The sequence below is a fragment of the Micromys minutus genome (genome assembly GCF_963924665.1).
Source record: "Micromys minutus genome assembly, chromosome: 16".
NCBI classification, from domain to species: domain Eukaryota; kingdom Metazoa; phylum Chordata; class Mammalia; order Rodentia; family Muridae; genus Micromys; species Micromys minutus.
The window spans coordinates 35,303,360-35,320,823 of NC_137985.1; the positions used below are offsets into that span (position 1 = coordinate 35,303,360).

General features: G+C 45.0%; 1 protein-coding gene across 1 annotated transcript in view; it reads right to left on the reverse strand.

The window, feature by feature from the left end:
* Nucleotides 1-6,824: 6,824 nt before the first annotated feature.
* Nucleotides 6,825-17,464, reverse strand: part of SORL1 (sortilin related receptor 1) — a 150,385-nt gene continuing 139,745 nt past the window's right edge. Inside the window, exons 42-48 of the mRNA XM_080930526.1 lie at nucleotides 17,168-17,287; nucleotides 15,732-15,896; nucleotides 13,957-14,131; nucleotides 12,858-12,964; nucleotides 10,438-10,630; nucleotides 8,116-8,328; nucleotides 6,825-6,968 (exon numbers count right to left, since the gene is read on the reverse strand). Of these exons, the coding sequence (XP_080786652.1) occupies nucleotides 6,901-6,968; nucleotides 8,116-8,328; nucleotides 10,438-10,630; nucleotides 12,858-12,964; nucleotides 13,957-14,131; nucleotides 15,732-15,896; nucleotides 17,168-17,287 (1,041 nt within the window). The 3' untranslated portion in view covers nucleotides 6,825-6,900. The remainder of the gene's footprint in view (nucleotides 6,969-8,115; nucleotides 8,329-10,437; nucleotides 10,631-12,857; nucleotides 12,965-13,956; nucleotides 14,132-15,731; nucleotides 15,897-17,167; nucleotides 17,288-17,464) is intronic.

Here is a 17,464-nt window from a genome sequence, read left to right on the forward strand (position 1 = left end):
TAATGCTTGGAAGTAGTAGCTCAGTTTAGAGCCTTCGGTATACTTCTGAAGCCAAGAGCACGCTATTCTTGCGTTTCTTTACACTCCATGAAAACCACAAATGTTCAGACACATCCAGACAGCTCAGCCGAAACCAGGACCAATCCATCCCTGGGTAATTAATTGGCTTGGCCTCTACCAGAAAGAATCGAAAACTAAGTCTTAATTACAAATCCTCTTCCTCTGATCAGCCTTGAAGGCTTTAAGGAACTCACTACAACCAAAGGGCAAATTATAGAAAAGTCTGATTTACATTTAAATCTGAGTCCTCACCTCCCCCCTCAAAGTTTGCCAATGCCAAGTTTTAAATATGAAATAGCACTGTTTTCATACAGATATTACCAAGCATTGCCAGTTGTCATTTTTGGCCTTCGATAGGGTTATGATATTACAATGGCAACATTAGCATTTTCAAAAGTCTATCACTGTTGTTCTTATGTAAATTGTTGCTGGCTCAGATTACCCTGCACATAATCTTTTAAAAAAATAAATCAGTGGGTGCTAGTATCAAAGCCAGTGGGAAGGGTAGTCACCTCCTTTGTCTGGGACACTAATGGTCACATGTTCGCTTTGTCACTGCCCCAGTGGGAGATGCAGCAGCTCCGGGTGTCTCTGAGCCCACACTAGTGAACAAACCAGACACTGAAAACCACCCACCATGCAAAGGGGTTTGATAAAATTGTACTGACTTGCTGCAAAGCCAAACAATTTTATATCTTTCTAATCATGAAAATACCTACAAAACTACCCTTTTTCTTTTTTCTTTTTCTTTTTTTTAAGGTTTCATTGCTCTACTATTAATTGTGTGTTATATAAATAACTTGCAAAGAAGTCTGGGTCTGTTCATTTATTTATCCCTCTGAGTTGAAAACTTTCTAGTTGAAATGTTTCTAAAAATGCGTGACTTGTGACTGTTAAGAGTGTCCAAGTAAAGTCAGGCACGGGAGCACATCCCTTTAACCCCAGCACTCAGATGCACAGGTATATGGGTCTCTGAGTTTGAGGACAATTAGGTCTAGAATGTGAGTTCCAGGACAGCCAGGACTACACAGAGACATCCTGTCTCAAAAGACAAAAGCAAAACAAAGCGATAACGAAGAAAACGAGAATCTCTATAGACAGCATCACCCTTATGAGTGGGACAAGATAGCATGGCCAGTAACAGCGCAGCTTAAGAATGGAGTTTAACTAGCTCAACCTGACTGTCATGTTACTATATGTGACAGCTTGGGGAAGCTAAGACTGTCTTCTTTAAAGGAAAGATTCATACCTAATTCAAAGAGTCACTTTCAGAATGAAAAGCCTCTTCATGAATGGTTTAGTATAGTAACTAACAAATATAGATTCAAAAGAAGAAAATCAGGCTGGAGAGATGGCTCAGTTGTTATATCACTGGTAGCTCATCTAGAAGACCTGGGTTCAATCCCCAGCACCCACGTCACAGTTCACAATGATCTGTAACTCTAGTTCCAGGGGATCTGTTCTGGTTTCCTTGGGTATGCATGTGATGCACAGACATACAAATGTAGGCAAAACACCATACACATGAAATTACATCTTAATTTAACTATAATTATGCTATAAGTAGATGGGATACTTAATGTGTGAGACTGTCTGTCTATGCTAAGTGGCTCCAATAAGCTGTGTTGACTGGAATTCCCTTCTAGGAAACTACTGTCATTCTAAGGCTTTTTGCCCTTCTATTATTGTCATGGTTCTTGCATTTCTCTAGCATTACTTTTTGGTTTCAATTTGCTGTAGGCTCAGTGGAGATGGGGGCCAGCATCACACAAGCACAGCTGACAGATGAAATCAGAATAGGGCAGGAGTGTATAGAGATGTGTCCCTAAGAGTCAGAGAGTCTCTCCTCAGAGTTAAAATTTAAAATCAATGCATCGTGGGCAAGGTAATCTAGACATGAAATGACTCTCATGCCTTTCTATTCTAACACAGTCTGGATGTATTTATACCATCTACAGTGTTATACGGGAGGGAGGAACTGGCTCAAGAAGAAAGCAGACGAGTCAAAGTGGCAGCCATTGAGAGTATCCCAGCTCCATCAGCTTTAGTGCCCACCAGCAAGACCTTCCCAATAGAAATGGCTGCACAGAGCTACAACATTAAGGGTCCCAGACTCATGTTTGAAAGCTTGGGTTATAGGGAGTGACACTATTAGGATGTGTGGCCTTGTTTGGAGGAGGTGTGTTACTGTAGAGGTGGGCTTTGAGGTCTCATGTATGCACAAGCTATGCCAAGTGTGGTACAGTTTCTCCCTGCTTTCTTTGGATGAAGACAAGAACTCTCGGCTCCTCCAGCACCATGTCTGCCTGCACGTTTTCATGCTTCCTGCCATGATGATAATGGAGTAAGCCTATGAAATGTTAAGTCAGCCCCAATGAAATGTTTTCCTTTATAAGAGTTGCTGTGGTCATGATGTCTCTTCACAGCAATGAACCCAAACTCAGGCAGCAGGATACCCTTTGGAATTTCTTGGTACGATGTGTTAAAACATTGCCCCCATTCTGTCACTGAATGGCAGCTACATGATACTTGGCGTGGAGTTGCAGACTTACGGTCTAAGGTCAGAAGAACCTAATATGGAAGCTGGCTTAACCATTCACTCTGCTTTCCTCTAAACCAACTCTCCCAGTGCTGTGACTCTTGTGTGTAAGATGCATTCTTCAGCACCCAGCCCATCAGCACCGCTGTGCTTTCTTCTCTAAGATACAAAAATCACCTCCTTGACAGATTGTCCCATACACTGTTACAGTTCCCGGCGAGGCACTTGAGCCAACACCCCTCTGGAATAATTCTATTTACTTCAAAGCAGCCGCCACCCCCCTTCCCACTCATCAGTCAGCACAAGACACTGTGTGCTTCAAGGATCCGCCATCTGAGACTAGCTCCTTCATAACAAAATTATCCCAGGTCTTAATGTTCTCTCCTCTATGACATAAATACCCCCTTCAAAGAGACAAATCGGCTGCTGCTTTGGAGACTGTGTTAAGCTATCTTTATTGCACTCAAAAGAACAACTTTATGACACACACAGTGGATAAAATAGGTGATGGTGGTGTCTTTATTTATTTTTTATTGTTTTTTTTTAACCCAGTTAAATTTTTATTCAGTGAGAGATTGACACCAAGACAAAAAAAAATTATTTTAAAATTGTGCAACAATGCAGTAAAATCTTCAGCAGAAATCGGTGACTTGGAAACCTAGCCCAGGCGATCAAATTTATATAAATGACCTAACTTTACTTTGGAGAAAAGCACGTACCCAGTGTTTTGCTTTAGATGAGAGCAGATCGGGCCTTGATTTTGCCGCAGAGCCTTCTGAGTTTGCCTAGAGTATTTAGTGAGTCTCAACAAGAGTCTTTAAACGAGGAGTGACGTGGAACCTCTGGGTGTAATGATACTCCATCTGGTGTTCATGCTCAGCCCATTGCAGTCCTCACACATGAAACCACTGCCACCCTTGGGTTGTCACTCAGCTCCGGTGATTCAATTTACAATATGGCTGCTTGAAACGAGTGGGCGGAACCACATGCGACTGGTCCTCCCTCCGCTCTGATCAGCGACACCTTTCTGACTGTGCACTTCTTGTCTGTGTAGCCAATGGTGCTCGTTTCCTGCAACCTAGTCCATATCTCAGTCTTGCATAGAAAGTAGTCTATATAAACTTAATGCTCTGGCTTTTATTACACAAAAGTTGTACCTGAAAGGCAGCGCATACTCCAGCTAAGAAAAACGTCACACGGATGTTGAGATACAGTCCGGCAGAAGGAAGTTTCTGCAGGGAGTAGAGTCAATTCTTACAGTTGCTGTGAGGATGGTATTCAACTTAGATATATGTCTGAGTCGTTCCTGAGTGGACCCCCTCACCTCTCTGCTGAAGGAAAGAGAATTCTCAGGAACTCACCATGGCCCTGTTCGTGGGGCAGAGAATTAATGTATGAGATGGGTTTGGAACCATGGGACTAGGATCTTGGTAGTTGTGCTGACCACCAGGGACATCTGAAGGTAAGGTGAACAAAAGAGACACTGGTACTTATCTATCTGTAAGGGGTTCAACATACCACTGGCCTTCCTAGCTCACTTCCAGACACCTAGTGCCTTCTGAAGGGCCTACTCTATACGTTGGAGAGTATAATTCAGTCTAGCACACCTCCTAAAGTCAGAGTGTCAGCCAGTTAGATGCCCGGCAGTAGGCTGAGCTCTCTAGCTTGCCGGGCATCAAGCAGTGATGGAGATGTGGCCCCTCTCCAACAGTCCCTGGAGGAACTCTGCTCTGTCACTAAATCCACGTAGAGCCATGTCCCACAAATCTCAAAGGGTATTTATTCAATATAGACAAGAGAAAAATCAGTTTCCACACAGTACACAGGGGACCAAGTACCCGGTGTTCCCGTGTGTCTCACTTCCTGCGGGGTGGGAGCTTTTCAAGACTGCACATAGCTTATATTTTCATTTCCTATTGTTACCCCCACCTCTGGACTCTTGCAGATGACAGGGATACATCAAAACCTTCACAAAGCAGAGGGAAACAGGAGTTGCGTGCTTGAGAAGTTCACAAAAATATACAATTTACACATAGCTGCATCTATCTGCCTTGGTCTTCAGGACCTAAGCTCTTTTATTTATATAAAATACTCTAGCCTTAAATGGCTACATGTTTTCAAACAGCACAGTGCATCTTCCGGGGAGAGGGGTGATGGTGGGTCTGTACAGTACTATGTTTCAGCATCAGAGGCCCTGGAGACTGGTTTTGATGCTTAGCAACAACTTACATTGCCTGCCGGAGACATATGCTCCGTGAAAAGGCTTCACTGAGGAATAATAGAAAATAATGCCTCATAGCCTTGTATACCAGCTTCTACAAATGCCACCAAAAACTTGGCAGGAAAAGAAAAGGAGAAAATATACTTTCCTAGTGGTTCAATTCAATGGCTTGCCTCCCACAAGACTGCTAATCCTTCAGCTACTTAAAGACGTTATTTAAGGGGAAGTGGTAGGAGGGGAGGGACATTGAGCAAAGCTTCAAAGCAAGACAAGATAAAGCTGAGGAAATTCCAGTCTGGGGAAAAATAGTGAAAACGAGGATGAGGGAAGAGGAGAAAAATAATTGGTAAGAAGACTCCTTATTCCTAGCATTTGACACCAGGAGCTATGGCCACACGCACACTATGTATCTACAGGTTAAAACGCTCATTTAATATGCATATATATCCTAAGAAAAATTGGCTCTTGTTTTCCAAACAACCCTCAGGTAAACTGAGACCCTATTACCACCCAAGAATGATGCTTCTAGTTAAAAGAAACTAAGCACTTAGGAGGGACACATTGCACAGGAAGGAGGCAGGTTTCACAAAACTTGCATATAGAAAACGTGTTCAGAGGCGTAACTTTGGGATATATGCAGAGCCTGCTGCTTTTCCGCTGGGAGGATATCCTCAGTGAGGTTGTTCATACAGCACAAGTCATGACAGGTTGGACGTAGATGCCTAAAAGTCAGGCTGAAGGATGGGTTGAGACCACAAGGAAGTCCACAGGACTTTCAAGTGGCCACTGACATGATCCGAAGGGGGTGGAGAAAGGGGAGGGGCTTGTTTAGACAATCATGGAGTTTCACAGAGAAAGTGAATAAGCAAAGCTGCTGATGGAGAAGTCAAATGTTTAGATCACCTCCATCCCTGGCAGTACCTATAAACTCTCTGTGGATGACTGGGGGCACAGGCTAGGGAGGTGAACGGAAGGGGAAGGGATCCAAAAGAAGGCACAGACCAAATGCAAAATGACTGCATATATCAGAATGGACTTTTGTGAACGAGTCAGTGGTAAAAACCCAATATAAAATTTTACATTTGAGATTCTTTGGTGGTGAGTAAAAACAAAAGGAAAACTCAAATTTAAAATGGAGACACGGTATACATTTGCAATGTATATCTATCATGGCACAGATCTAGAACTTTCTCCCACAACCACAGTAATTTTTTTTCCCAAGTGACAATGATACCAGTGTATAAGAAAGCAGTGTTCAAGAAAGTCACTTGGCAGCTTCCAGAGGTACACTTTGTACAGAGACATGCACAGTAAAGGACCACGGGTTCCTAGAAGACAGGGGGCTATGGCTTGCAGGGTCTCCCGGGCTACAGGGCATTTGAATTAGAATCTAGCAGTAACCTAGAATTCTCTTCTGCCAAAGACCTGTCCCTGACACATGAGCAATAAAAACAGATTGCTCCTGCTCCCGACCCCAACCCTGTTGGGCAAGGGGCCCTTCACACATGGGGTTTCAGACAGCCACTAAAATATGGCCTTAAACAGAGTCCCAATAAATTAACAAAAACAATAGCACAGAACCTTCCCCCACAATTCACCCACATACTTATGTAAACTGAACTCAAACGAGATGTAAAATCTGAGCAGTTTTCAAGGAGAATGGTCTCCATATCCGAATCCGTTACTCTCTCTTGAAGGTTTAATTAAATACATTTCTTTGTCTTAGCAAAACAGAAAGGATGGTCAACTCGATGAAGCAAAATGATCTCACAGACTTAAAAGCATGCCCAGCGAGCACAGCCCTGTAAGACAACATCAATGTCAAATCAAATAATGTGGTTACTGAAATCAACCCGGTTTCAAGTTCACAGTCGATACTACAAAGTTTATTCATTCTGTTCTTTTCTCTTTTTTTCCTTTTTCCTTTTTTTTCTTTTTTTTTTTTTTTTTTTGTTTTTGTAGTTTTGACCCATATAAAAATAACATATTGCAACTCAAAGTGCATCTTTTAAAATAAACCATCAACTATCTTTATCAAATAAAATATTTACACCATTTGGTTTCTAATGAGAAAAGCTCTTCACGCTATCACCATGGGGACGTCGTCTGAGAATCCAGTAATCATGGGAGCATCTTCATCGTCCTCTCCTGAAGATAAAACAGTCAGATCTTGGTGAGTTCCAGCAGAGTTTTAAATGGCCCATATGTCCCCAATCTGCCCATGCCTGCTGAACCCCAGCTAAACTGACACTAACTAGTTCTAAACCCCAGAGGGGCTTACCTCCACCAGGTTCAGGTCACCCTCTCCCCATCCCTAGGTGACCACACTCATTTTAATAGTCATTTCAAGTTAAACCTGTGGAGAGATGACTCTCATCTCCTACAGCTAGATGGGATCTCTTACTGATCTCTGTCCAAGTTCTTGAATTTGAACTGCTCTGAGGAAATGGAGACAGGGGGAAGGGGTGTCTTAAGATTTCTGAAGGCAGCTTCCCAGGCTTCATGGGTGTCCCTTTGAGACTCCTGGTGATTACCCTCTAGTGACTATTGAATGGCAGCCTAATATACCAACCAAAAGGAGCCATGCTATCATTCAGGGCACTTCTGGTGCTTGCTGATTATCAAGAAAGGAAGCAGAGAAGGCACAGGAATACAGGTGACCTCACAGGATTGCTGGAGCAGAAAACACACTGCTCAATAAACAAAAAAGCAGCAACAACAAGTCTATGGGAGAAGTAAGCCCACAAACTCACGGCCGGTGCCTTGATGTTAGGGGAAGTCTTTTCCACACCCTCTAGATTATATGGCCTGGCTCCTAGCTTGTCAGCTTAGGGCTGGCAGCATGCAAACTTCTCATAGGGATGCAAAGATTTCCCTTCCCCTTACTGTGCAAAATCCCAGCAGAGTAAGAAGCCTGTAACAGGTTGTGGTAGTTATGGAGACAGGGTGTGGTTGACTGAAGGGTTTCACACAGAAGTTGACCACAGATGTGATCCTTTTGTTTTGAAGCTCTCCAGAAGAAGGATTAGAACCGGGGTCAGGTGAACATACCTGAGGATTGTTTTGAAATTTGGGGAGCATTCAAACCCAGGACCCAGCACTCCCTCTCACTTCTCCCCTGTTTGGTGCCGAGACTATACAACCACAGAGGATGTGGTGTTTTGATGAAAGAGCAAGAAAAGGCAAAGATGGCAGGATCGGAGACACCTGTCCTGAATGGATGGACTGAGTCTTTTCCACTTCCTGATGCTCGTTTGCCCGGCCCCACCACCCCCTGGGACCCCTGGTTACCTACCTAGGTCATCCCCAGAGGAGAAGATGGCTGAGCCCAGCCTGGAGCTGTAGTGGCTGTTGGCAAAAGCAGTGAAGCTGCTCTGTAGGCGGCGGTGCTTTGTATAGAGAATGGCAAAGCCCACACCCAGGCTCAGCAGGATCAGGAACAAGATAGGAACCACCACAGCTGCCACGTCGGTAGACCTGGCAGCCTGGACCACTGCCGTATCTCCACCTGTGGAGGTAACAAATCCTGGCCAGTGAGCCTCCTACCGGAGGGCCAGCCAGAAAAGGATGGACCAGGCAACTTCTCTGTGCCCCGCCCACCTGCCTAAACAGGAAGAAAGAAAGAAAAAAAAAAAAAAAAAAAAAAAAGCCCGGTGTTTACAAGGGTTCCAACAAACCAGTTTGCTTTTCTTGTGTGGCATGTTCCAGCACATGCATGAAGGCTGATGTTTCCCCAAGTACTTACCATGAGCCGGTAGACTGTGGGCCTTGCACATGCAAATACAGTAATTACATTAGACTCCTAATCACTGCCTTGTTGGTTATTTAGATAATCTCTTGGAAGGGAGACCTTTGTTGGGGCATCAACGCTGATTTCATTAGCATTATTACTTAAGGCCGCTTGCTTGCCTTACATAAGAGGATGTGAAATCAGACCACTAATTAACGAGATTGCAATTATTTCCCCTACTTGGCACCAAAGTCACTCTACATTGCAATTACCTGAAGCTCGGTTAAGTGATATAAACGAGATTCCTTTACTGCAGGGACTCAACAGCTCATGAAGTTTTATGGGTTACCCCCCTCTTCTCTTAAGTAAAAAAAGAGAAACAATGTTTCCATATACAGCTGACATTTTAAAAAGCTGGCTCTTAAGCTGCCCAGCTGTTTATAACCTCACAAGGATGCTGCCTTCTCAAGGTCGGAAACAGGGGCCAGCTTTGGCTTTAGATGGCTCACTGATCTGGTACCCACGCTTCAACTCCACACCGGGTATAGCAGGGGCCATTGTCTTGAGAGTGAGTAAACTTCTCTCGTTACAAATCTTGGGGCTAGCCTAATCTTGGGGCAGGGAAGTGGAGGTTTGGAATTGGTTCTAGCAAAGGGGACAGTCTTTGCTTAGGCATAAGTCTCTATAGACCTTGGGGTTGTTTTCCTGGTACGGTGGGAGATCCCATAGAGAAAACAGAGATTCGGGCAGACAGAATGCCCATTAAAATGGACCAGAGAACAGCCATTTCTTGTGGGTATAGCAATTCAGTATGTATGGTCTCTAATCTTCTTTCCTTTTCTAACCGGGAAACTAATACTAATATTCTCCAGCTTATCTCAGATGGTAAGGTGGTTAAATTAAAGAATCCTCCCCAGGTGGAGCGGCTAGATCTCTGAGATCCTGATCAGCTTGACTCCCTAAAAGCAGCTGTTGGGGACCTCTCGACTGCTTTTCCACGACTGCTTTTCCAGTGTGTATTGCACAGACTAATAAATGGTGTTGCTTAAAGCCAGGGCTTATTAAGGAGAAAGTCTATTATAAAGAGTTTTGCTGTATGTTTTCTACAGGACCTTCCCAGAGCCTTGACTGTGCCATGACTCTCCAGAGGGAGGTGAAGGAAGTATCCATTCTCTAAGAGAGCTTACTCGGGAAGTGCTAACAGTCCAAATAAGGTGAGCTAATTACAGGTGGAGAATTACACGTCTGCTAGCACTCGGAAGGCTCCAAGACGAAAGCGGCCAGCAAAACCCCTGTTCATCTAGTCCGATGGTTAGTCTGTTGGCTTGACTGAATTTCCTCTACCCCATGAAAGACTGAAACATATTTCTGGGTGTTTCTTTCTGTGAGGGTCTTTTAGAGGAAGTAAGTGAGGGAGAAAGACCCGCCTTTCATGTAGGTGACACTGCCACCATGGTCCTGGGGCTTGGATGTAATCGAGGAAGGAAAGGAGAGAGATAGCACCAACAGCCCACTTGTGCTTCCTACGTGCTAAATGAGCTCTAGGCAGCTGCCTCAGGCTCCTGCTGCTGTGCCTTCTTCTGCCTGATGGACTACATCTCTCCAAACCACCAGCCAAATCCATCCAGTCTTAGCTTGCTTCTTATATCTAGTCCCAGTAACAAAGTAACTAACACACCACTCAGTGGGGTACCTTGCACAATACCACTGGAGGTCAAGAAGTATTTATCAACTGCATCATTACCCAGCTAAACTGGCACCTAAGTGGCTTTCTCCAGCACACAGGCAGTACTTGAAATGTGTTTTAGAAAGATTATCAGAAAAGTCATCACATGCCTCTCCTTCCTCAGAACTGGACCCAGGGAGGACAGCCACATGGAGACTTACCCGAGCTCAGTTCATCGTACAGCAGCACGGCAGGTTCCCCACAGATCTGGCTACCAAAGAGACATCGTGCTTGGACCGTGAAAGTGTAATTATGACCCATCTTCAGGTTGGACACTTTGAAGAAATTGTCAGTAGTATTCCCAAGGTAAGCAGTGAGATTCACAGCACTGTCAAACATGTGTATCTCGTAGCCCTGTAAACAAGCACACGCTGGACCATTCAGAGGTTTGAATACCGGACCCTGATGGTTTCTGTTACCAGCTGCAGCTATAGGCGAGGCCTTATTGCAGGCTTTTATGGGTGCTAATTAATATACTTTGGTTTTCTTGCTAGTTCTTTTGATGATGTGATTATGATATTAAACTCAGAAAACAGGACTTACCCTACTTACAAAGTGCGGAAGGGGAAGAACAAGGCATGGCCAGAGAAGAACCATTTTGACCATCACATACTCAGAGTTCGGGGTGGCGGCTGCTTGTGCAAAGAGCCTGGGCATCTCTAATACTTTGCAGTAAGGGAATCTGACTAGTGACACCTCCTGGTGGCAGTGGGTGCAGGCAAGACTGGAGGTGGTGGTGGCGTGCAATCAGAAGGGGAGGTAGATGTCTCCCTACCATGGATTGTTGGAAGACCCCTGCCATTCATTTCCTGTCTCCCTGCTCCCTAGCTCTTTCTAGCCTGATCCCAGAGCCAGACAGCCTGATGCACTTAAGGCACAGAAGCACTTAAGCAGGTTGTGGGCTTAGAAGCACTAAGCTTTTTTTTTTTTTTTTTTTTTCTGATGATCTTTCTAAAACACATTTCAACCTGCTTAAATGCTTCTAAGGAGGACAGGATGAAATAATCTCTCCCCTCCTCACCTCAGGAAATTCTGACTGCTGTGCTAGAAAGTGACAGGCCAGACCCCGGATGCCAGCTGGGGTCAGGATGTTGGCTAGCTCCTCTCCAAACACTCCATTGCCAAACTCTGTCCACATTGAAGCCCACCACATTGTCAGTCTCTGCTCCTACGCCATGGAACTGTCTCTTATGCTAAAGCAGGAGGAGGAGAGGCGATAACATACACCCTCCACTAGAAATAGAACCCTGACCTGTACTCCCAACCACAGCTGGGCTTCTGCTGCTCAGATAGGCTCCCCTAGTGGCAACTGGCTGCCAAGCTGGGCTTCCCAACACCTACCTGGCATCCTACACCAATACCTCTTCTTACAAGCTAGTGATCAGTATTTATTATCTGGTGGGAATCCAGTGTGGAATGTTTGTAAAATGCATAACAACGAAACAATGAAAAATGATACAATGTATACAAGCCACCTCTACTTCCCTTCCTGCTAGGCATTTATCTTTCTTCTTCCTATCATGAAGTAGACTATATCAAGTTTTAATGCATTGCTTTTTCAGAGTAAGACCTCAGAATAACTAGATCAGAGAATGTGAACTGTTCAGTGTTTCTGATAAGTATTACCAAACAGCCTTCCAGAACTTTCAACTCACTTATACTCCCAGAGGGTCATTCCCAGCTGCTTCCCACACTAGCGCTACTCCCCCAAAGACCTTTGCAGGTTCCATGTCTTCCCTGTTAGCTTGCTAGGGGCTGTTCTCTTCCTGCTCCTTACTGTTCAGTACGCTTTTCAAAACTGGAGTATATCTGGGTGGATCTGATATTCTTAAGGAAATTTATCACATAGATATCACAGATAGGGGAGCTGTGATGCTTCTCCCGGATGGTGAGGACTTCCAAGGCCCTGGCCATCTGAGCCTGGCTCTCCTGTTACACTGCTTTAAACCTTTGGGCTCTTTGCCTGTACTGTTCCTCCAGGTAAGGAGCTTGATCCCCTCAGCCCTACTGTGTTCACACTTTGCTTTTAAGGGGATCAAGCCAGCTCCACTCAATAATGAGTCCACTCCCCTAGGTAAATTGCTTGGATCTCACCCCTCCTTCTTTCCCCTGCTGGACAGAGTACTGGCCCTCCCGATAGTAAAACAAAGGTACTTTTTTTTCATAAGCCACCAGAGTATCTTCAAATACTTCTTGCTCTGGAGAGATAATGACAAGGTGCTAGGTTCAGAGTGTGGCTCAGTTTCCTGGTGCTGGAACCATAACCTAGCTGTCCAAGGGTCAGGGAAGGGAGGGGCACTTGGTTCTAATGCTGAACACAGCCCAGTTTCAGGAAGCACCATGAGTCCCCCACCATTACTTTCTTCCGAGGGTGAGTGTGTGGCTACTGAGTGCAGGCATTCTTGTGCTTAATAAAAACATTTCACTCATCAGCATATGGTCCTTGCATTCCCGCGTACACTACTGCCTGGTGCACCCTTCCTTCTTCAGGCTTTCTGCTAGCCTGCTGCTAAGGAACCCATCTCTGAAGCGGAGTTACGGCTAGGGGTCCAGAGTCATTGAGGCTGTGTGAGGAACTTACCCTGGTTTCATTGAACTGCTTCTCCTTTAAAGCCAGGCTTTTCCAAAAGAGGAGCACATGATCGTTTTCGGTTATGATTTTTAAGGCGTCAGGTGCTGATAATGAAACTGAGAGCGAAAGAATAAGCAAGTCGAAGTCAGTAGGCGTGTATCAGAACCTTTGTTTCCTCATCTAGAAAAAGGCTAACGTTGTGCCCAGCGTCCAAGGCCTGGGATAACGGGGATAAAACACCGATGCTGCTCAGTATAACCCCAGTTGGTCGTTGTTATTAGTCCTCTAACCACGAGATCTTGGACCGTAGCTAAAATTATAGCCCCTGGGAAAGCAGATGGCGGGCAGAGGCAGCAAGGAACAAGGAGGGAGAACACGTTATATCCGGACACAGGGCCTTGAGGAGGACATGGAGACTGGTCTTGGTCCATCGCGTCATCACCAGGCTAACTGGGCCTGGATCCTGTTTGCTGCCGTGGAGGCAGCTGAGTTCACGACTCAGTCATCGGATGGGAGCCTAACCGACAGTCTAGCCTGGTCACCCTCCAGCCTAGCTGCCTGATCAACACAAGGGCCACTGGCAACTGGAAAATGCTTTGGGTTTCTTAACTCTCTTGAGTAAGCCTCTCCTAAGACACACTAAGGGAGGGTGTGAAAAAGACTCAGAGGTTGGATGTAGTCAGTGACAGAGTGGTGCCTAGTACTCTAGACACTCTGGGTTTAAGTCCTTGAAGTGCATATATAAAAATATATATGTATATATAAATGTATATATAAATATATGTATGAGACTATATGATGGATGTGTTATCTTGTTTTCTGTATTCTTGAAGTCTTTTGTAAATATACATTATATATTTATCATATATGTTACATTGTATTTAAATAGATGTATATATATTTACATACATGTATTTATATATATTTATACAATGAGTCTTTCTCAGCCCACTGAGCCATGAGCCCCTTACCCAGGAAAACCCACATCCTTGCCTGGGTCTGCGGTAGCAGGGGCAGAGAAGGAGAGCACGTGTGTGTCTTAAGATGCTATGGCCCCCCCATGCCCAGGCTGCAGTACTGTGGTCGCTGACTGTGTAGCAAGGCTTACCTGTGGTGATTTTTATGCTGGAATCCTTGCTCATGTTTCCCAGCTGGACAATGATATGGTATTTGCCTCCAGGCTCCAGCTTGCTAAGGCTGTACTCCACGGTACTGTTGCGGGATCTGACTTTGTAGCTCCTGTCTGTCTTTCTGATCAGATCTTTCACTGCAATGGCATAGAACTGAGACAGACAGAGGGAGGCCCTAAGTAGCAGTCAGAAGTGAGGTCTGGTCCTTTAAATCGGCTACTGATTATTCACAATGTTTGTATACAATGTGCCATTCTACTGCTGTGGAGAGACAACATGGCCGAGGCCAGTCTTATAAAAGAAAGCATTTACAGCTTCAGAGGTTAGACCATGATCATCATGGTGGGAGCATGGCTGTACAAACAGCGCTGAAGCATCAGTTGAGAGCTTTACTTTTGGGATTCCCAAACCTCCTGACCTCAAAGCTCACCTGTAGTGACACACTTCTTTCAAGAGGCCACACCTCCTAAAACTTCCAGTCCTTTCAAACAGTTCCACTCCCTGGTGACTGAGTATCAAATACATGAGCCTATGGGGGCCATTCTTATTCAAACTGCCACATCCACGGAACAGTTGACTACCACCTTGCTCAGGGAATAATGAGACAGTGTCTGTATGTGTTCCGTACGGATACAGTTCTCTTTCATATCCTTCCAACATGCAGTTAGATGTGGAACTCAGGTGTGGGGCTGACTATTCTAAACCTCATAGTTTTAATGCGTTTTGGAAGAACGTAATGCCCTTTGGAGTCTTTAGGATAGTCAGGGTTCATTTTATAACAAGTATGTATGCCCAGAGGTATGTGCATAAGCATCAGCTAGATGAGGGGTGGAAAGGGAAGGGGGGGAAGAAAGAAAATAAAACAGAGAAAGGAAGATAAGAAAAAGGAATAAAAAGGGAGACAGGGAAGCAGGACTGTGTAAATGGAGGAAGAAGGAGTGAAAAGCCGGGAAGAAAGTAAAACACCCTAGGGAAAGCCACATTTATCGTGGTGTTAGAAGCAAGGCTTCTGTCCCTTCATCCTGTCAACAACCTCTGGAAGGCCATGTTCAACCCAAGCTCTAAGGCACAAAGAGCCCCACCTGCTCTCTCCCAGGCTGCTTCTTATATGGGAGTGCAGAGGGCAGGGCACACACAGGGCGCACAGGAAACTTGATCACTAGGAAGAATATGAGGCTCAGCAGCCAAGAGGGAACCACACTGCTTGGGTGTAGGGAGTGGGGGACAGAGGTCACAGTAGTCCAGAGTAAGGAACAGTAAGGGTATTTCTAGGACCAGTGCCTTGTACTTTTATATTTAGCAAGGGATAGCAAACTCTCTGAAAAAAAAATCTAGATGGTAGCCATTTTAGGCATTGAAGGTCTTAGGATCTCAACCACATATTGCCAGTGGCACAAAACCAGGTCATAAGTAGGCAGATGCGTGTGGCCTGGTGCCAATTAAACATTAATTAAAAAGAATCCATTCATAGGCTGGATTTGGCTCACGGGCCTTCCTGCTGAGCTCCAGTTAATGAAGAAGACATGGACAGGTAAGAAAAGACCAAGAAATATGGTGGCAGACAGGGCCAGCTCAGAAAGGGTCCCTGTGAAGTCTGTCTTTGGCCACACAGACATGGGGACATGGCCTGTTGAGCTGAGCTACTGTGCCTGTGTTACCTGCTGTGTCACCAGACACTCTCCACCCTGCTCCCCTCCCCCAAAGCAAGCCAACAATAGTCACAGCAGCCTATATGCCTTGCCGGCTGGCTCACCAAGTCCTGGTCAGGAGAGTCATAGGGCGATTCCCACTTGATGACTGCTGAGGTTTTGCCTATTTGGACCGCGTGCAGGTGCCGAGGTGGAAGCCTGCTGTCTGGAATCATCTTCACTACAACGTAGTCAGAAGATGGCCCTTGGTAAGGGATCAACACCCGGACCTAGGGTCCAAGCACACACAGGAAAAACCATAGCACACCGCTCACACCACCACGGTTAAACTGTTTTTCAATAAGCTAGTGACACATGATCACAAGTAGAATTTGATTAGCACAAAATAATATAAAATAGTTCCCTGACCAGAAATGCTCTAGACATATATAAGCAGAGACATGCTACATAGGTACACACCTACACACACACACCACACACACATCACATATTCACACACACACACATCATATATTCACACACATTCACACCCATCACACACACACACACATACCCATCACACACACCCATCACACACACACACACACACACACACATACCCATCACACACACACACACATCACACACACACACACACATCACACACACACACACACACACACACACACACACACACACACACACACATACACCCATCACACACACTTGTGTGTAGCCTATCTTGGAAAAATCTTTTTCATACAACTATGCTTTCCCTCCTAAAAATTAATAAGAATTTGGATTTTTTTCCCATATGGGTACAGTCAGCACTACCTTCTTTCAGACAGTTATTCTATATTCTTCTACTCCATGGATAAGCCATACTTTATTTTACCAATCTTTTCTTGAAAGATTTAGGTTGCTACCAGATCTTTTGTACTCATAAGTAATCCTGGCCAATGGGCGAGCTTCATTTGTATCCTGATCTTTGCACATGTCAGAGTTGTCTGGGAAGAGGAAATGTCAGGTGAGTTATCTCCACCATTTAGCCTGTGGGAAAGTCTGTGGGGCATTTAAGGTTGATAATTAATGTGACCAGCCTGGGCAGGGTTCTATAAGAAAGCAAGTGTCAGGAGGGGAGCCTCTGTGACCTCTGCAGCGACTCCTGCCCCTGTTTCCAGCCTCAAGTTCCCTCAGTGACAGATGTAAGATGAAACCACCCCTTTCTTCTGCAAGTTGCTTTTGGTCATGGTTGTTTTTCATCTCAGTAGAAAGCAAAGCAGGACAGCCCATATCCCTTTCCCCACATTGGCATATGTGCAACATTGCTAGGAGTGGGTTTGACAAAGGCATTTTATTTATCTGAATCTGTGATCCATTTGCCTAGTGACCAATGCTCCACTGCTAAGCTGCACTTGGGAAACTGCTGGTGGGGACTTATGCAGAAGATGAATCCAGGTCCCCCAAGTCCCCCAGTCTAGAGTGGAGCTCAAGAGCCCTGAGGCTTAATAAATCTCCTTTAAATACTGGAACTCATGTTCCCCTGGTGTAGAAAGCTTACCAGAAACAGATACTGCTCATCCTTGCTGACGATGACTGTCTTATTGTGGAGTGAAGTAGTTAAGCTCTTGGGGTTTCGGTAGAGGTCAAGGAAGGATGTGGCATAGAAAATACCATACACCTAGTAAAGGCAGAGAAGGGGAAAGGCCATCAGCTGATGGGTCGGTGTCCTCGAGGTTTGAAATTGCTAACTTAAAACTTTGGAAGTGCTTTTTAAAGTGGCCAGAAAAATCCTCCCTCAACCTTTATTAAGTTGACAATGCTTAGGAACGGGCATGCCCACTTGCAAATGCTCCAT